The sequence below is a fragment of the Elephas maximus genome, chromosome 10 (assembly GCF_024166365.1).
Source record: "Elephas maximus indicus isolate mEleMax1 chromosome 10, mEleMax1 primary haplotype, whole genome shotgun sequence".
NCBI lineage: Eukaryota > Metazoa > Chordata > Mammalia > Proboscidea > Elephantidae > Elephas > Elephas maximus.
The window spans coordinates 47,209,202-47,230,384 of NC_064828.1; the positions used below are offsets into that span (position 1 = coordinate 47,209,202).

The 21,183-nt window shown below is 40.1% G+C and overlaps 1 protein-coding gene across 2 annotated transcripts in view; it reads right to left on the bottom strand.

Moving 5' to 3' along the window:
* BAZ1A (bromodomain adjacent to zinc finger domain 1A) overlaps positions 1-20,016 on the bottom strand; it is an 88,665-nt gene extending 68,649 nt beyond the window's left edge. The window contains exons 1-3 of one of the 2 annotated variants that reach the window (XM_049898596.1): positions 19,765-20,016; positions 19,101-19,271; positions 8,511-8,789 (exon numbers count right to left, since the gene is read on the bottom strand). In XM_049898596.1, coding sequence (XP_049754553.1) covers positions 8,511-8,789; positions 19,101-19,213 — 392 coding nt within the window. In that variant the 5' untranslated portion in view covers positions 19,214-19,271; positions 19,765-20,016. Of the gene's footprint in view, positions 1-8,510; positions 8,790-19,100; positions 19,272-19,764 lie in introns of those variants that run through there. The other variant, XM_049898595.1, reaches the window with a different exon arrangement.
* Between the last annotated feature and the right edge of the window lie 1,167 nt (positions 20,017-21,183).

Consider the following 21,183-nt stretch of genomic DNA (forward strand, 5'->3'; position numbering starts at 1 on the left):
TCCTACGCATGTGGAAGCTGGACGATGTATAAGACCGAAGAATTGACACCTTTGAATTGTGGTACTGGAGAAGAATATTGAATATACCACGGACTGCCAAAAGAACGAACAAATCTGTCTTAGAAGAAGTACAACCAGAATGCCCCTTAATATCAAAGGTGGCAAGACTACTTCTCACATACTGTGAACATGTTGTGAGGATACATCAGTCCCTGGAGAAGGACATCATGCCTGGTAAAGTAACAGAGGGTCAGAGAAAATGAGGAAGCCCCTCAATGAGATGGATTGACACAGTAGCTACAACAATGGGCTTAAGCATAACAACGATTGTGAAGATGGTACAGGACAGGATAGTGTTTCGTTCTGTTGTACACAGGGTCGCTATGAGTCAGTACCAACTCGGTGACACCTAACAACAACAACAACAATTTTTGGATGCAGATTGCTAGGCCTTTCTTCCTAGCCTGTCTTAAGTCTGGAAGCTCTGCTGAAACCTGTCCACCATGGGCGACCTTGCTGGTGGCATAGCTTCAAGCATCATAGCAACATGCAAGCCACCACAGTACAACAAACTGACAGATGGGTGGTAGATAAGAAAATTTGGGCCTGTCTAGAAAAAAGATGAGTCCTCACAGCTGTCAGACTCTTGAGTCATTCCTGACAAGTACAGAAAGGGTTTAATATTTGCCGAGTACTTTATGTGCCAGGCACTGTGGTGGGCTTCTAACAAATATTAACCACTGGCAGATTGCTGGAATTATGGCCCCCACTGAATCACACCTCCCTGATCCCCTCCACATTAACTCTGGATTTATCTATGTGCTTGCTTTGGCCAGTAGAACATTGGCACATGGAGCATGCTGAGGCTTGAAGTGTGCTTGCGCATTGGGGCTTGCCCACTATTGTTACTAGGAGCCCTTTCCACCACCCTGGGAACAAGTTGGGGCTAGTCTCCTGGAGGATGAGAGGCCATGTGGAAGCAGACCTCGGCCATGCCAGTCTGAAGCCCCAAACACATGAATGAGGCCATTCTGGGGTCTAGGATCTAGACACTCTAGCCCCAGCCTGGCCAGCGCAGAACGCAAGCATGTACCAGCTAACCAAAGAATAGTGAGAATAATGTCTACTGACTTAAGCCACCAAGTTTTGAGGTAGTTTGTTATGCAGTAAAAGCTAATTAATAAAACGGCCGTTGTTGATGTTAGCTGCTGTTAAGTCGGCCTTTGACTCATGGTGACCCCATGCATGGCAGAATGGGATGTTGCCCAATCCTGCACCATCCCCGTGATAAGTTGGGCTGTTTTAATTCACAGGGTTTTCACTGGTTGATTTCTGGAAGTAAATAGCCAGGCTTTCTTCCTAGTCCATCTTAGTCTGAAAGAACCACTAAAACTTGTTCAGCGTAAGAGCAACACACAAGCCTCCACTGACAGATGGGTGGTGGCTGCGTATAAGGTGCACTGGCCGCATGAAAGGTGAGAATTCTACGACTGAACCACCAATGCCCCATATAACCACCATATGAATAGATATTATTCCAGTTTTACAGATTAGGAAAGGAGGTAACCAGAACTAGTGAACTGGTTTGGCTCCAAAGGCTCTTTCCACTATACTATACCATGCCATCTCTGTGTGCCACGTTCTGAGGTTGTAGGTAAAAAGAGGATCTCTGGGAATTCAATCCTACATAACTCTTACTTAAGCAGTACTCTTTCCTCTGCACCAGGAGTCAGCAAACAATGGCCTATGATCCAAATGCAACCCACCACCTGTTCTGTACAACCTATGAGCTAAGAATGTTTTTATATTTTCAAATGGTTAAAAATAAAAATCAAAAGTGTATTTCATGGCAAGTGAAAATAACATAAAATTCAAATTTCAGCGTCCACAAATAAAGTTTCACTGGAAAACGGCCATGCTCGTTCATTTATATATTGTCTGTGACTGCTTTCGGAGCCTTGGTTGCACAGTGATTAAGAGTTCAGAAGTTCAAATCCACCAGCCACTCCTGAGAAACCCTGTGTGGCAGTTCTACTCTCTCCTCTAGGGTTGCTATGAGTTGGAATTGACTCGATGACAACAGGTATGACTTTGGCACTCTAACAGCAGAGTTGAATAGTTGTGATAGAGACCATACGACCTGCAAAGCCTATGATATTCACTACACATTTATAGAAAAAGTGCTTTAACCCCTGCTCTGAGTTATTCACTTGACATATGATTTTAATTTAAAAGAAGGATTTTTCTTGGCCCTTAGTGATGAGTTGATATTTCTTTTTCTTTTTGTACTTTTACGACAATTTCCTTTTATTAAAACTATTCTAGCTTATTTTATTTTTCTTCAGTTCTCCATTGCCCTTTATATTTGGGTGGCCTCTGAATTTGTCTAGCCAAGACAGACAACTTCATTCTAAAAATATCAGAATCATAGGTGAAACAAATTCCACTTATATGTAATATTCCTGGCCTTCAAGGCAGATGGGAAGCAAACTATGGTTTTATCTTGTTCACAGAATAATTTGGAGTCTCTAAGAAGAAAAGTGTTCCTTAAAAAACTATGATCCTACATTGGCCACAAGAACAATGGAGGCAGAAAAAGACATGGGAGAGGTGTTTTACTCGGAAATTTTTCTAATTCCTCAGTCCTGATCCTGTATACTAACTGTTACGATATGAGCTTCCCTTTTATTCCCAACAGGGATTTCAGGCCAGAATTAGCTATTCATAGTTTCCCCTCTTTTGTGAGATGAGTCTACAGTGTCCTCCTAACATCAGTAACTAAGAGCTTCAGAGTTACTACACTCTTTTACTTCACCATCCTGCTGCTAACCAGTTCAAAGAGACACATTTGGCTTCTTTATATATAAGCAAAGAGGTGAACCTCAATTTGTGGACCGCTCCCCATTTTTATCATCTTTCTTACTAAAAATAAGACTCTCACAGTAATGACTATGAGTTCTGGTGGAGACTCTGTTGATTCTTTGCACTTGGCATTAATTAGTGCAAAGAATCAACAAAGAAAATGCCACAGAAACTAACCAACCCCACCCCCAGCATTTACCATTCAAAGACTTTGAGAGGTATCCACTTTAGACAGATGCTTGTAATGGACAGTGCAACTCAGAACACTTAAGAAAATGAGTAAGCTTGTGTGATAAGTCTAAACTTCATTAAACTGCAATTTTGTGAAGCATCAAGTTTAATCTACCCCGAAGCATTTACAACATAGCTTTATACGGTATTTGTATTAAACATATTTAGAAGAACAGATTCATTTCCTATTTCAGTTATTTTTGTGACTATTTAGGTATTTTTAGAGTATAAAAAAGAGTTTCCCAGGAATGGCCTCCCAATTTATATTATTATGCAAATACGTAAGGGTTCTAAGTTAGGACTATTTACCCTGCAGTGACAGTCCAGGAGCCATAAAGGTTGTAAATCTGGATCTCTGGTACATACAGCAAACCCAACAATATGTAACTAAAGAATATAGTCCCACTCTAACCTAGAATTCCAATGAAAGAACAGCTGTTCCAAATGGCCTCCTCCTTTTTATTATAAATTTTATGAACATAGTAGGGTCATCAGAGTCTAAAGACTGAAAACAACAATTCTGGGATTCTGTTTAGGACTTTCCCTGTCTGGGGAACAGAAATTCTGACCTTAAAACGTTAGTAATATGCCCACTGTATTTCTACACAAATAATGTGCATGTTACATATTTTTTGCCAGCTGCACCCTTTTTCTCTCACCCAGTATTTTCATAAGTGTGCTTTGCTAATTTTTAATTTTGCTGTTAAAAAATTAGCACGGTGTGCTTACAGAAATACCTGGGGGGAAAGGGCACTAAAACATAATACTTTATTTGTGTAAAAACGCAAGTAAGCCGACCAACGAAAGCATTCTTTCTGGAAAAAAAACTAATAAACTAAACTAGTATATGTTGTTAAAAATTACATACTATCTTTGACCCTAAATAAGAAGACTTCTTCCTTTAGTCCTTTTTGCTAACCAACATTTTTCTTCTCTTTCAAACTTCTAGTCAAATAACCCTTTGCCAAAAACTTCTTTATTAATCCTGCCTGGACATAGTCATTGACATCCAAGCATGAATACATTTAAATAAAAATAAATGCATTTGCTCCTCACTTGTATCTTTGAAGTTCATCCTATCACCTCAATGTATTTAGTATTACCCTTTTGTCCTCTTAACATTAATTATGATTCACTAATAGCATTTAAGCTAACAATATGAAAAAGTGCCTAAATAAAAAAAAAAAAAATCCATTTTTTTATTCCCCAATCTAATATATTCTCAGTGCCTATTCTCTATATTATAGATTTTTATCTTCATTTTCTATTTTACTTCACTAATTTAAAGTGCTTAAAGCATTCCACCAGTGCAACACAGAAGATCCACAGGGATCCACTTTAATAGTTGAAGAGTTACGAGCTCTATTTGGTTGGTCACTATTTGATGTTAAAATTGACATCAGTTTATAAGATTAAAAAGAATTCTATAATCTTTATACAACGCAGTTTAAAAACAATATTGAACAATAGTCTCTTATACTCCTTGACTAGATAACATTTTGTAAATTTTAAATCCAAATACTATGGGGAATAATACTTGGGTAAACCTAGCTATAGATGAAACTCTTTGGTACAAATCCAATTCTGCACACCTTTCTGCCCAGTCCACGATCCAACCCTATCAAAAAGCCCTGTAAGCTGGTCATACAAAATTATCTAAATCCATCTAACTCTTTTCACCTGCACTGATGCCATCTGACTCCAAGGCCTGTTGCAATAGCCTCCAAACTGTTTCTAGGCTTCCACACTTGGCCACCCTCTAATTATTTCTCCATATAGCAGCCCAAGCCCTAGGAGACATTTTAAATTATTTTCACCTCAGGGCCTTTCCCTCCTATGTCTAGAGAGAGGGTTCACAGTACGGCTGGCTCCTTCTCCCTCATTCCAGTCTCAGACCAAATGTCATTTCCTCAGAAGCAGTATTGTTTCTCCGTACAATCTAAAGTGTCAACCATTTCCCCCCATAACTCTCTATCATATCACTGCCTTCAGAACACTTCCATTTGCAATTTCTGTTTTGTTTATACTTGTTTGTCTCCCTCACCACCATCATTTTCTGTTCATTCAACAAACACCTTGTTGTTCCCCTACTATGTGCCATTTAAGTGTTAGGGATACAGTAGTGAACAGAACAGACAAAATTTCCTGAGGAGCTTACATTCTGGTTAGGGATACCACCAACAAACAAAATAGATAAGGAAAACATATAGTAAGTTAGATAAGATAGTGCTAATAAGAAAAAAAGCATGAAAGGGAGATATAAAATGCTGGGAGCAGGGAGATCTTGAATTAGATAGGATGGACAGAAGACTTCAATGACAGAATGGCAATGAAGGAAGATATGAAGAAAGTAAAAGAACTTACCATGTTGATATCTTGGGGAAAGAATTCCAGGCAAAGAGGACAGTAAGTACAAAGGCCCTGAGGCAGAGATCATGTCTTGCACATTTGAAGAGCAGCAAAACGATTGTTTGACTTAATGAATGGGGAGCTGTTCACTGTTATATCCCTTGAATTTAGCGTCTAGCACATAGAAAGAACTTAAATATTTCTGAATGACAATTGTACAGAAGCAATACAGGCACATACAGGTATAACTCTTAAAGGGAGATTATGTTCCTATTTCATATCTCATAGGGAAGTGTGGCTGATTTATAAAATGTACAGAAAAACAAATATCAGCATTACTTAATCCTAAAGGAGGGGTTTTGAATTATTTCTAAATTTTTTTCCTGGCAATATTCTGCTTTAGGTTAAAAACTTACTGAATTATCACTGGCCTTGAGTTTCTTTCATGTTCTACCTAACCCGCTTTTACTTCATGACTTTCCTGTACGTCATCATTCCCAATTAAAATCCTATTTCACATGCTATCTCTTAGTTTTTTTTTTATAATTTTTACATTACCTAATACTCCCTATTCATTAGTGCAAATAGTTAAAGAGGACAAAAAAAATAACTCAGTGAAAGATGTTAGCCCTAAAATGTGTTAGCAAAACAAACCCTTACCCATGCTGTCTCTTTTCTCTAGTCTCAAACCTTACCTTCTCAACCCTAACCCTCAGAAAAAAACCTAACCCTATATTACCTATAATCTCAGTGATCTAGGGAGCAGAGGATCTAAAAAGTAGATCTAAATAACTGAAACTAACCTTAGTTTTTATGTGACAAAAACTGTCAAGCACAGAATTCATGTTCTTGTGTTCTTACAAGCATTTCAGGTTAACCCAATTCTATGCTTAAATATATCAAAGGGTTTCTTATACTGTTAAAAAGAACACATTCAGGATGTCATATTTAAGGGGTGAATACTAGGCATGATCGCAGATTAAGAGTAGGCAATACATACTATGAAATTTAAACCTTACAATTTTTCAGGAGAAAAACACCAATTTCTTATGCTTCACAGTTGAAGAACTTCTTAAACAGGAAGAAGTATGTTTCCTAATGAATTCTGATGAAATTGTTACTCCCAGATTCCCCATTTCTACAATGTACTCCAGTTTACTATTTCTATTAATAGCTCCAACTATCTGAAGTCCATTTTTAAAATAAAACAAAAAAAGCCTATGCAGAAAATACTGAATTACTAAACTTCTAGATTTAAGCAGTATTTCTAATGTTAAAGGTTAATGTATCACAATGATTTGTAAATTACAAAACAGTTTTGGCATAAGTCAAATAAAAACAATAGCTATAAAGAGAAAAAATTGTCATGGTCCCCAAACACGGCCTTATTATTCCATTTGATTATAAAGATCATATGCAAAAATCTATTTTCTAAACTTATCACCAAAAGCATAAACCATTAAACATACTCCAAAACAGCATTTATAATACAATTTTTTTTTTTTTTAATTAGGGTATTTTCTTGTGGGATTACTGGTGAATTCCCTTTTCTGTTTACCAAAATTTTCTAATTTTTCTAAATGAATATAATTTTTTCCAAAAGTCATTGACCCATTGCTGCTGAGTCAATTCCAACTCATAGCGAAGCTACAGACAGAGTAGAACTGCCCCATAGGGTTTCCAAGGAGCACCTGGTAGATTCAAACTGCCAACTTTTTGGTTAGCAGCCACAGCTCTTAACCACTAAGCCATCAGAGATAAAAAATCCTTCTAGAAGGATACAAATTTTTAGTATTTGTTGCTTCCATAATTTTTTAAAAGAACTTCTTCAATTACTTGCCAAAATCAAATCCAAACAACTTCAGATATTAATATAAACACTGACTGGCTTTTTAAGATTCATAAAGATTAGCATTTAATAACCAGAATGGATAGTAAGCTGTTAAGACATTATTCTGAGGTTACCACTTATGAAAAAATATTATTCTCCGAAAGACAATAAAGAACATAATGAAATAATTTTTGATTGCTAATGTTTAAAATTCAGAGAGAAAAAAAACCTGTACTCTGGCCAATAAGTAGGGGTTAGGAGTAGTAGGGGAGCGTCCAAAAATCATTTCATAGCCACTCTCCCAAAAAGCAAGGGGCTATAAAATATTTTAACGCAAAATAAAGTGTGCCATGATAAATGTCAGTGACTAGTCAATCAAATGCTAAGACTTTAGGAAAATACTGATAATTTTTTTTAATTTAGTGCCACAGACTAAGTCATTTCAAATCTTCCTATATGAAAAATCCACACTATTCTTCAAGAGGTGGGTAAAAGAGAACTCAGGAGAGTGTACAAAACTCAGTCCTTATCTTATTAAAGAACTACTAAAAAAACAGCAATACAGGCATATTTAAACTTCTACATAACAAAACGTGGACACAGTAGATTTCTTAATCTAAGATTTTTTACTCTTAAATAAAGATGGACTACCATATAGGGGAACTTATTATACAATAAATAAAAAAGAGAAGGAAGTTGGTTTATACTGTAATGGACTAATGTACAAGATGTTAAATAAAAAAAGGGTATTAAAAAAAAAAAAAACCCAAACTCGTTGCCACTGAGTCAATTCGTACTCACGGTGACCCTATAGGACAGAGAAGAACTGCTCCATAGGGCTTCCAAGGCTGTAATTTTTATGGAAGCAGACTGCCACATCTTTCTCCCACAAAGCAGCTGGTGGGTTCGAACCGCCAGCCTTTCACTTAGCAGCCAAGCGCTTAACCACTGTACCACCAGGGTTCCTTAAAAAAAGGGTACAGGATACAAACATATTTATCGCTGCATTGAAAGAAGGGGATATGTGTGTGTGAGACACACACACGTACTTTTTTGGGTAGAATATGCATAAATTAGCTTTGGAAAGACATACAAGAAACTGCAAACACTAGGGCTATCTCTAAGAAGGGTAGCAGGAAAGCTGAAAGACAGTGAGAAGCTTTCTTCAGTTCACCCTTTTGTATACTCTGAATGTTGAGCAATGTGAATTACCCAAAAAATATTAAAAGTAGTTTACCTTGCACCATTGTTCCTAATGACTTCAACAGTTTCTTCAACAAAATATCGATCCTTGACATATGCAAAGATATCATCACAAATTTCGTGTAAGCGTGAACGATGGGTAAGGCTGGTCAAGTATAAAACTGGAATAATTAGTGGTTCTGGAAAACTCTGAAGATTCTGTCTTGCTTTTTTTTCTGACTCAAGTGCTTCCTGATAAGTCAGTCCTGGTCTGCCCGTCACAGCACAACTCCACACAAGACTGTTGCACAGAATGGTTCGTTCAAAAAAGTCACTGATTAAAAAAAGAAACAAAAACAAAACCTATTACTTATCATTTCACAAAATTTACATTAAAAATGGTTAAGAAGATTATGTCTTTATTGCAAAATTTTACATACAATCCTAGAACTCAAACAGGTTTGGTAACTGGTAAACTTATACATTAATACAAACTTAAGTAAAAGTATATTTAAGCCAGACATTTATATCTTGCAATTTAAAAATACTTTTAGCCAAAATTGGACTTTAATTTTCCTTGGTTTTGAAATTGGGAGTAAAACTGAAAATAATATAATGCAATCTTTCTTTTTCCTTCTAATTTTTCAGCTTTCTGTTTCAAAGCAGTCAAAATACTAAGAGTCATTTCAAGCACTTAACTATAAATTTAAAAGGCTTTTACGTAATAGTGAAAAACTAGAAAATCTAAGCATCAAGGAATAACAGAAAGTTAACAATATGGAACTTCAATATAATGAGTCAGTCGCTAAAAAGTATAAGCAGAGCTCTTAAATAACATGTTAATAATAAAAACTGTATTTTGATTTTCACCCCTCCTATGTTTTTGGAGCCCTGGTGGTGCAGTGGTTAAGAGCTACGCTGCTAACCAAAAGGCTGGCAGTTCAAATTCATCAGCCACTCCTTGGAAACGCTATGGGGAAGTTCTACTCTGTCTTATAGTGTCACTGTAAGTCAGAATCAACTTGATGGCAATGGGTTTGCTGGTTTTTATGTTTTGAGTGGAGTCCTGGTGGCGCAGTGGTTAAGAGCTCGGCTGCTAACCAAAAGGTCAGCAGTTCTAATCCACTAGTCACTCCCTGGAAACCCTGAGGGGCAGTTCTACTCTATCCTATTCGGTCACTATGAGTCAGAATCAACTCGATGGCAACAGGGTTTTTTTTTTGTTGTTGTTTATATGGTCTGAAAGTAAAAAACTTACTGATATAGTATGTATAGTATGTTCCCACTTGTGTTAAAATTCAAGAGATATACAATATGCAAAGATTTCCAAATCACAGTGAGTAGAAAAGACTCAAATCACCGAATAACACAATTCCATACACAGTTACAAACATACTCTAAATAGAAGTTCTCTATGGAGATAAAGGGGGGATAGGGAAAGAAGGAAACTTTTTTCTTATTCTAAGTATTTCTAGTATTGTTTCCATTTTTTTAATTAACATGTATTTATGTATTATTTTACAATAAAAATATTTTTAAAATAGAAAAAGCGAGGCATACAAATAGGTTAACAATGGTTGCCTGTAAGTATTAAGATACGGGTAAATTTTCTTCCTTCCTCCTCTAGTCTTTGGTGTACTGTTCAAATTTTCTATAATTATGCGTAACCAAAAGAGTTAACAGTTCTTATTCTCTAAACTTTCCTTTCTGAAATCCTCCTTTTTTCTTCTCCCATGATATAGCATTAAAATCGCTATACATTTACTTCCTGTCTAACGTATTTGCATACATTATTCCTACAGTTTTGTGATCTCCAAAGAAAATTTGTGGCAATTCCATTAAGATTGGTTTGTGTATACATGTGTCTGTAGAACAAAACAGCAAAAATGAAATAAAATCTATGGAGAGAAACTAATATCTTAACGTAAATGAGATTTAGAGATAACACGTATACATCAAGTTAAACAACCAAGTGCCGTCGAGTTATATGACTCTAATTCAGTACAAAGAAAATCCTTTTGAAGTATGTATCTCTCAACAGAGGAGAAAATGGATGTATATCATTAAAATACAAAGTGATTATAAGTCAGAGGCATATATCCTATAGGGGGAAGGAAAAAAGAGGACGGCATAAAATGTCAGAAAATACTAGAACATGAGGCCTTAAAGAAAAAGTACAGTTGAAAAAAGGAATGCAGAGAGAAAAGGTAAAGGTATTCTGGTTTAAGAAAATCTACGTCAGATAAGTAATTTATTAGCGAAAGGCAACAAAAATACCCAATAGATTTACCAACAGTACAGAATAAATGAATGGATTGTGAAAGATTTAAAAAGTTTTTAAAGTACAATATTAAACTTTTTTCCTATAGAAACAAACTAACCTCTCAGATTTAGCTTCCTAAACCAACACATATCACATAATCAGAAGTATACTTCTAATAGTTTAAACTATACTTGACATTGTTTAAGAAAAATATACTTCAAATCTAGGTATCTTACACATTAGTCTCTAAACCAGCGGTAGTCAGAAGCCCTGCTGGTGCAGTGGTTAAAGCGCTCAGTTGTGAACCCACCAGCCGCTCCATAGGAGAAAGATGTGGCAGTCTGCTTTCATAAAGATTTAAAGTCTTGCAGACCTGATGGGGCAGTTCTACTTGGTCACTAGGAGTCGGAATAAACTCCACCGCGCTGCGTTCAACCAGCGGTAACAAATAGAACACAGGCCACAACCCACTGCCATGGAGTTGATTCGGACTCAGCAACCCTACAGGACAAAGTAGAACTGCTACATATTTCTCCCTGGAGTGCAGCTGGTGGGTTCAAACCACTGATCTTTTGATTAGCAATAGCCACTGAGAGCTTAACCACTTGGGTCATCAGGGCTCTGAATATGAGCCATATTTATATAATTTTAAATTTTCTAGTAGTTATATTTAAAAAATTAAAAAGAATATATTCATGAAATTTTATTTATTGTTTAACCCAATATATCCCAAAATAATTTCATTTCAGTATATAATCAACATAAAAAAACTCATTGAGTTTTTTTTTTTGTACTAAGTCTACAAAATCCAATGTATATTTTACCTTTACAGCACATCTTACTTAGCCACATTTCAAGTGCTTACCATAGTCCATTAATGACTGCTGTATTGGACAGCACAGCTCTAGCCATAACAGCTAAGTGGTACCTGGGGTATTTGGTAGGCCATGGTAAATGCCACGGTGACAGGGAAGTGGGGGGGAACTCAGTGTAAAAGGTGGGCTGCAAAAAGCATTATTTAGATTTGTTAACATTGTACAAAATATCAAGGGGGGCAGTGGCACAAGTGCCAAGCGCCTCCACCAAACTGCTTGTTATCAGGCATAAAAAAAAGGACAGTCAATAACCAGCGATACACAACTGCCTTTCTATACCCCAGGTTTCCACTGTCCTGCCAAGTGTTTGTGCTTTTTCTATCTGCTCTGCAAAGCCTGCAGTTGTTACAGTATAGCCTCTCCTTGCACAAATATCTACCCTCAAGAGGGAGGCAGGGCACACTACCACAGTAGCAGTTTCAAAGCAAGTTCTTCAAAACAAGGGGGAGAAAAGCCCCAGGGCCATTTCTTCCTATTTACCCCCTACCAGCACCGCACCCGCACAGTCTTTAACATTACATACCTTCACCTTCTGCTTCTGAGCTGAATTCTACTTTCACTTCACCCATTCATCATACACATTCAAATGTGTAGACTTTTGTTAATACTAAACTCTAGGAGACACGTGCCTTTTCGAATTCTACATTACAAGAATATAAAATGTCAGCCTGCTAACTCAGAACTGAAGCACTCCCCAAGTCCACCTTCCATCCAAAGATTGGACAGGCCTATAAAACAACCTGAGGAAAATGCTTCTTAGTTCAATCAAGTGTATGAGACCAAACGGGCAACACCTGTCCAAAAACAAAGATGAGAAGGCAGGAAGGGACAAGAAAACTGGACGAATGGACACGGGGAACCCGGGGTGGAAAGGAAAAAGGAGAGAGTGCTGACACATTGCGGGGATTGCAACCAATGCCAAAAAAATACTGTGTGTATAAATTTTTGAATGAGAAACTAATTCATGCTGTAAACTTTCAGCTAAAGCATAATTAAAAAAAAAAAACAGAATATAAAACGTAACTTTTACAAGAAGCATATTTTACAATTGTCAGCAAAATCTGAATATAAATTTAAACTAGTATATATTATTATGTTCCCTATTTATGACTGCATTCCTTCAACAATCTTCTTTACCAGAGAGGTGGGCATAGTACTGTACCAGGCTTCTGGAGGCCTGATCCAGCCCTCCACCTGTTTTTGTAAATAGTTTTATTGGAACACAGCCACACCCATTCATTTAGGTATTATCTATGGCTGCTTTCTCACTAGGTCTGCAACTGGGTAGGTGTAACAGAGACACTACCCAATTTTAAGCCTGCAAAGCCTAAAGTATTTATTATCCGGCCCTTTACAGAAAAACTTTGCCCACCCCTGCTCTGTACCATTATTTCTTAAGGGAAAACGGCTTCTGAGTTACCAAGCAGCGTACTTTTCTAATATAAACCAACTCTCTGGTTGTTAACTTACTGGGTATTTGGGAAACCAAAAATCTAGTAGAATAAGATTAAGAATGAAGTGACATAAAAGTCAGAAATCAGGAATCAAATACAATTCAGAAAAGATAAATGCAAAATGCACTCTACTTAAAAGGCCAAAACTATAAGAAAAATTCAGCACAACACTGCAGAAAAGATCTAAGGGACACACAGCAGATTCCCCTGCTGATAAAATAATTACTACAGTGAAACCTGTGAGAGCCGGAACTCAACTGGACTGCCTTGTTTTTCCCAGTCTCGGAAGTTTTCTGCCTGTGACAGGATGCAGTGTTACCACTTATCTGTCGCTCATTTTAGTGGAAAATATTCAAGTTTTCTTTCTCTGACAGGTTTCTGTCTTACACAGTTTCCGGCATTTGCAGGTTTTACCGTATAACTAAGATATGCAGTCCTAATTAAAAAACTATCATTAATTCCTGGTTTAGCTTATCATATGCAAGAGACAGAAAGTATGGCTTAAAACTCATAAAAGTAGTAATTGCTAGAAGGCAGCATGAGTTTTTCTAGCAATTTTTTTCACTGACAGGCTTACAGAACAGAGAATTATATACAGAAACAACAGCTAGATGAAACTGCATTCGTTACATTTGTTCACAGATGGTCAGGGAAAAGTTTAACTAACAAAACATGCAAAGTTTAGTAAAGTTTAGTAAAAAACACTTTAATGAAGTATTACATTGCACTTTATTTAGTGATGTCTTAAACAGACTTAGATGATGACCTACAAGCCAGGCTAATAAAATATGCAGATAGCATAATGCTGAGAAATAGCCATAAAAAGTTTAAAATATTTTAGATACTAAAACCTTAGGTAAAAATCAATAAAGGTGAAAAATTGTACTGGTACTGGATGGAAAAGTCCTACCCTAACAATAAAAACCAAACCCGTTGGTTCTGACTCATAGTGCCCCTACAGGACAGAGCAGAACTGACCCATAGGGTTCCCAAGGAGCGGCTGGTGGATTTGGTTTGCAACTGAGTTCTTAACCACTGTACCACCAGGGCTCCATCCTAACAAGAGTAGATGTGAAAGTCAAATTTTAGGTAAATTCATACTTCTATGACTTTTTAGATAGTTTTCTCTGCCGATAATATATTATTTAGAGCATTCTCTGCCTAGAATGCCCTTCTTCCCCATTCTGTGTGTTGTGAGTGCTGCCTTACAGGACCCAACTCATATTACCTATTTGAGGGCTTTCCCATCTTCTCAGAAAACATTTATCGGCTCTACTTTCTATGCTCCCATTATACTGGCTCCATAACACTTATGTGATCTGTGCCACTGGTGTTGTAAATATATATTCCTCTACTCTCTCTTTCACAATAGAAGTACAATTTATCTCAGCACCTATGAACACTCTCATACCACACAGCATAAAAACCAAACAAACCCACTGCCATCGAGTCAATTCCAACTCACAGTGACCCTACAGAACAGAGTAGAACTGCCCCATAGGATTTCCAAGGCTATAATCTTTACAGAAGTAGACTTCCCACATCTTTCTCCCACAGAGAAGCTGGTGGGTTCGAACTGCTGACATTTTGGTTAGCAGCCAAATGCTTAATCACACCGCCACTCAGGCTCCTTCCATACATTATAGCACTCAAAAAGTGGGGAAAAAAAGTCTGTGGAATACATTTTTGACATTAATGGAATACAGTCAAGAATAAACAAATGTACTCTCATTGGGAAATCAGCGTTTATTTTTACACGTATCTGAACAGAGAAAGCACACACACAAATGGGAAGGGGAAAGTGAATTGTCTGAATACTCGGCTTTACCACTTTTAGAATGTGACTTTGTATAAGTTGCATAACATCTCTGAACTCAGTTCCCCTTCAGTAAAATGGGGATAATACGTTCCATGAATAGTTAATGTGAAAATTAAACGAGGTAATTCTAAGCAAATGCCTGACATACTATATACGCATTCAATAAACAGTATCAGCTCTAACTGTTCAAGTACCATTTATGCGCAAAGAGGTCATTTGAGAATATACAGGAGAATAACCAGTATGTTGGAGAAACAGGAACAGATAAAACATAAAAGACTTGAGACTGTTTAAAGTTTGGCACTGGGAAGCGGGGGTAGGGAGAGGCAAAGTAACTATCTTAACATCTCTGGATAATTTTCTCTGGGCAGCCCTTAAGGGCGGCAAAAGACAGAAATTCCAGGAAAAAGACTTTGAACCAATACTATAGGTAGTGCTGGGGTGGGGGGGGGGGTGGCAAGAAACAAGGTATTTCTACAAGTTGTTAGGATGGTTTTCATGGATAAAATCAATTAACGGCACAGAGATTATCAGTGAACATCCAAAATCCCATCAGGATGACCCAAACATAACAATCTCAACTGCTTAGTGGTAGATTGTTTCCAAGGATGAACAATGAAGATGAGGTGCCACGACTCAGCAGACCCCTTTCACTGGAAAGTCAAGTTGAAACGTAAATTGGACTCCCAATTAGTGATACTGTGTAAGAGCTTCCTACATTTTGGACAGAAGGTTGGACTCACTCAAAGGTGGGAAATGTATTCTAATTCTAAGGGTCTAAATGGCTAAAAATAGAACAGCTATTTCACTTAGATTGTCACTGGGTAATACAATAAATCATGTTCCTTTCCCACAAATCTAGAATTTCTGGTATTCAGACCTGACCCACTTTATAAGGACTCACAACCAAAAATACAAAAAAATAAATAAATAAATTGCTGTCAGCTAACCAAAATTACACAATTTTTACCTTATTTAAGAGACTAAATTGTGCACTTTGGAATATGCATTTGCCTATAGTTAATGTGCTATTTTTAATGACTATTTATGAAAGCAGGTCAAACAAAAGTCAGCAATTAGTTAAGGCACATGCAGTTCAAAGAAACAAAACAAAGGAGTTGTACTGCATAATCATTAAGGACCCATCCTGATCAAAGTTCCTGTCTCAGAGAATTCAGGGTCTTGAAGAGAAGAAAATATGAGGCAACAAATACACTGCATTACATACAGTACAGTGATAGCAGAGGTTACACTAGATACAATAGAGGGAGTGATCATCCTTGCTTAAAAGGAGGAGGAGGAAGTGGGCTATAATTTCAAGTAAGATAGAGACAGAACACTATTTAGCAATTAAAAGGTCACTAGCAGCCTCTGCTAACCAGGTATACAATGTTAGAGGCAAAAGTTACTTTGCATTGTGTTGAGAAAGAACAAAGAGGTGTAGAAAACGTCTTTGAGATGGATTAATTTATATTCAAGAAATCAAAAACCTGAGCAAATAAGTAAGTAGAGTGGTCTTCATACAAATACAAGAGAAAAACTTTCAAATAATACACATAAAAAATAATCTTCAATTCACATAAACCAAATGGTGATTTAAGGAATGGCTGAAAACAGGTGTCCGTATTTTCTTCAGACTCATGCCAAGGGTCAAATTACCAGTATACTATAGACCACTAAACATGATTAAAAGGCAGTCTTCTTCCAATTATGCCAAGTCATAAAGATCAATACCTAAGAATACCAACAGCACTGCTTTGTTCAGGGTTAACTTATTAAATATCTTTGCTCCCAAACCCAATCATCTCTCCGAAACTGCTTGTAATTTCCCAATACCCAAATATTTCAGCACAGGGGAAAAAAAAAATATTTTTAAATTTTAAAATGTCATAAGACTACAAAGGACACAGTTCCCTAATATTAATGGAAGGTAGGTAGGTAGATTTGGACTACCGAAGCTCTCTTCCTTTATTTCAGCATTTCAGATATAAGGATCAAAGTATACGAAAAGTGTTTAATTCAAAAAGTCCCCTCAAAAGGAAGGAGAGTCTCTTGAAGAGCTAAGCTTGCTTCTACCAAAGAAAAAAAAGTTTGAAACCTAAGTCCATTTTCTATTTTGCTGGTACTCTTGGATGCCATTTTTTATAAATTTAAGATTATTACTGTTATGAACTGAATTGTATCCTCCCCAAAACGTGTTGAGGATCCTAACTTCTATGCCTGTGATTATAATCCCACTTGAAATGAGTTATCTTTATGTTAATGAAGCAGTATTAGTACAGGATGTGTTTTAAATCCATCTCTTTTGAGATACAAAAGAGATTAAATAAGCAAGCTAGAGAAGCAGAGACAGGGGAAAGATGCCAAGTCACATGAAGATGGCCCAGGAGCAGAAGCTAAGAGACAAGGATCTTCCCCCAAAGCCTACAGGAAAAAAAAAAAAAAATCCTTCCTCTAGAGCTGACACTCTGGATTTGGACTTCTAGTCTCCTAAATTATGAGAATATAAATTTCTATTTGCTAAAGCCACCCATTTGTGGTATTTCTGTTATAGCGCATTAGATAACTAAGACAATTACTAAGATTTTAACTTAAAACTAAAAAAAAAAAAAAAAGACATCATCCTTGTCAAGTTACCTAATCCAAATTCACTTAGTTACAAGAGTGAAATCTATTTGAGTAACAAAACAAGTCTGTACAGGAGCAAAGTGAGACGTGTACTCCTCTTTAAAAGTACTGTCTGCTGAAATAACTTCCCTAGAACAACAATTTAATGTAGCATGTTTATTTGTAACTCATTTTTCTGTGGAGCTAAAGAAAAAGAAGGGTTACTTAAATGCTCAAAGGAACTGACTTTTCTAACCTCAATACTCATTTTGCAGACAGGTGCAGTTGCCGCCGAAAGCCCTCCCTCGGTCAAGCCCCCACTAAGAAAAGGTACCTCCTACATACCATTTATTTGGTTGCTATAACACTTGGTTTCTAAGCCACAAAGGGATTCCTCCTGAAGGGAGAGAATAAAGCTTAAAAAAAAAAAAGGACGGGGGAAGGGGGAGAGCCAGACAGTTTCAGTGACTTATCAATTCAGGTTCCCACTTTTAGATCTTGTTTAAACACAGATCGCTACAACGCACATTGCTCCGTGTCACAGGACACGGGGAGCTCTTGGGATACACCAGACAAGAGACTAGAAATGTAGGGGTTGAAACTGTGCAAGCGGCAGCTCCGGGTTATCAAAACAATAGCGAGTGGCACATGTCAGGCGGCCCACATGCGCCGGGGGATAAAGCGGCGCCTGGCTGAGGCTGGAGTTGAACTTGTCCTAACCCCCTCCCCCAACGCCCACCGCCGCCCTCCCGGCTACTTGAAAGTGAAAACGAGGGTCGCCCAGGGCCGTGCTCTCTCCCCCTTGCTCTCCTCTTCGCCCGGCCCCGACTTCTTCCTCACCCGGTCTCCCGGGGGCGGAGACGCCGAGTTCCCCGGGGCCGGGAGTTAGTCACCAAGAAGAGGCGGTGACAGTGCGCGCGGCTCGCGTCGCACACTCCGAGGCCTAGCCGCGCCGGACCGGAGGCCGCCAAGCGAGGCTTCAGAGTTCCGGACCCCGAGCCCGGGCCGGCCGGGAAGCCCTCTGCTTCCCCCAGTCTCCGCTCCGCTCCGCTCCCCGCCCCTGGCAGTGCCAACGTCAGACCCCGCTCCAGAGCGAGCGGACGGAGCCCAGCCCGGCCGTTTCCTGCCCCCGGGGGCAGGGATTCCCTTCCCGGGCCGGGGGACGGCCGCCCCGCGCCGCCGGCCCGAGCGGGGATCCCCTCGGCCGCCGGGCGGGGATCCCGGAACTAGCCTCGGAGTGCGCGTGTGGCCGCGGCGGGGAGGGCGAGGCGGGGGCTTTCCGCCGTCCTGCCGCCCAGCGGGCGGGAGGCAGCCGCGACTCGGAGCGCTCCCCGCGGCCGGCCGGCGACCCCAGCCCCCTCCGCGCAGCCCGTCCGCCCCTCCCCCCCCACGCGCCGCAGCCAACCGGCCCCCCCACCCCGCTCCGCTGTCTCTCGGTCGAGCTCTGGGGACAGACAAACGCGGGCCTGCGGCCACCCGTCACTTTCAAATCGCCCCGCCAGAAGCCCAGGGCTAGAAAACGAGAGACAAAAGGTCGCTGGGGAGGAAGAGGAGAACTGAAGGCGCCGGGGGTGCTGCGGCCGGCGTCCCCACCCCTCACACCCTCCGCGCCCAGCCCGGCCCTTACTCGTAGTGGCGGAAGATCTCGTTGGTGACTTTACAGTAGAAAACTTCCTCGTCGGGCCGGAGGTCCGGGGGCGGCTTCTGTCTCACAAACGGCTTTCGGTGTAGCAGCGGCATCTCCTGTCCGTCCGCGGGCTCGCCCGGACCCTCGGCCGCCCGCGTCGGCCCGGCTTCCCTATCAAAATTGGAGGGAAAGGAAAGCCGCTAAGGTGGGGAGCGCTCGGCAGCGGCGTGGGCTGGTCCGTGCGCCGGGGGCAGGTCGGCCGCCTTTTGTGTGACTGACGCGGCGCGGCCGCCACCGGAGCCGACTCCGCTCCTGCCGCTGCCAGGGCACGGAGCGAGCCGAGCCGCCACCGCCTCAGCCCTCCGAGCCCGCCCCACCTCCGCACGCCCGGCGGCCGGCTCACAATGGGGTCGGACGCCCCGCAGCGGGCGGGCGGGCGCTGGGCGAGCGGCGGCAGCCCCCTCCCCCAGCGCCGGCTCCCAGCCCGCCGCCGCCGCCGCCGCCGCCGGGCTCACAACGTGTTCGGCGCTCAGCTGGCCGGCCCGACGCCGCGAGGGCGCTCGCCGCGGGCCGCCCCCAGCCCCGCTCCGCTTTGTTCCCCCGCTCGCCTGCGCTTCCCTGACGGCGCCGGCCGGCTCCCGAGCGACCGCAGGGAGCCCCTCACCTGCGAGCACGCTGACTGCCACTTCTCCACCTTCTCAACTACAAAGGGAGCGCAGGGGGGCTCCGTCTGCCCGGGGGGTCGCTTCTCGGCGCCCCCGCTGCGCCCCCGGCCCCCGCTCCTCCCGCTGCCACTGCCCGGCTCCGCGTGGGGGACCGCGTCCCACCGCCACTTCCCCGCCTCTCGGAGCTCCTGGGAAGTTTCTGATCTACTTTCGGCTCTGAAGGAGGAAGAGCTGTTGGGAGGAGCTTTTCACTTCTCGCTTCTACCTTTTTATTGGCTACTCGATGACTTTTACAGCCTGTCACTGATACAGGAAGAGACGGCGGAGAGCCTGGGAGAGCTACACTATTAATTAATGGAGCAACCCCTTGTGAAGAATCAGAAGCATCCTCCATGTTTGAGATTATCAGCCAAAAGATCTAGGGAAAGCGCTGGGGTTTCATAAACACAAGGCTAACAAAGTAAAGCCCTCAAGTCTCGCGGCAACGCGTGGCTATAAGATGGGAGAAGAGCTCGAGTGACGATTTTACTTGTATTTTAAAGATGGGAAGAGAAATGAGGAATAGGAAAAAATAATTTGATACTTTCTTCTTCAAAATTAGAATTCGTATCGCTAGAAAATATTTTGCTTGTGTAAACATCCATCTTGAAAATACCTCTCGACAGCCGTTCTCTTTAATACTTAGAGAGGGCAATTCAGACTTAAATACCAGAGAAAAGACAAAAAAGGTAATTTAGAAAATGTCATCGTGCCTAAAGGACGCCCACATACTTAAAACTTAAAAAAAAAAACTTTAAGAAGTAATATTTAGAATATACCGCTGACAATATTTTGCAAAGGATCCATATTTGGTAAAATAATTTAACTCACACGGAATTTTAAGGATTTATGAATTTACAAGTGAAATTTCCCCTGAAGCAACTTTCCCATATCAATAATTTTCACTCGTGAAACCAATTTTAATGCACATGTGACTTTTGAATCAAAAAGAATTTTTGAAACTAGAAGTAACTCAGAATATTCACCAGTTTTATTTTTTGCTACTGCCCTTGATATTTGCATATTTGCAAATTAACCTGTAAGAATGAGTCTAAAAGATAGTAAATTTGAAGAAGTCATTCAACAAGAGACATATCAATACTGTGAAATGATAATTAGAGAAAGTGAGATCAATCTTTATGCCTTTAAATTAAGCATATGTGTATACTGGAGCAGAAAATGCAAGAAATCTATCTCAATCTCAAGAGTTACCATTTTTAAAATTTTGTTCAGGCTGCTTTTACAGTGGTTAGAAAAATACACATTTTGTAGAAGGCACAGTATTCACTGGGTGTTTTAAAAATCAATATTAATGTACCTTACTGTACAAATATAGAAGTCACAGAGACTTGGAAGCACTCTCAGTAGTAAGTTTATAC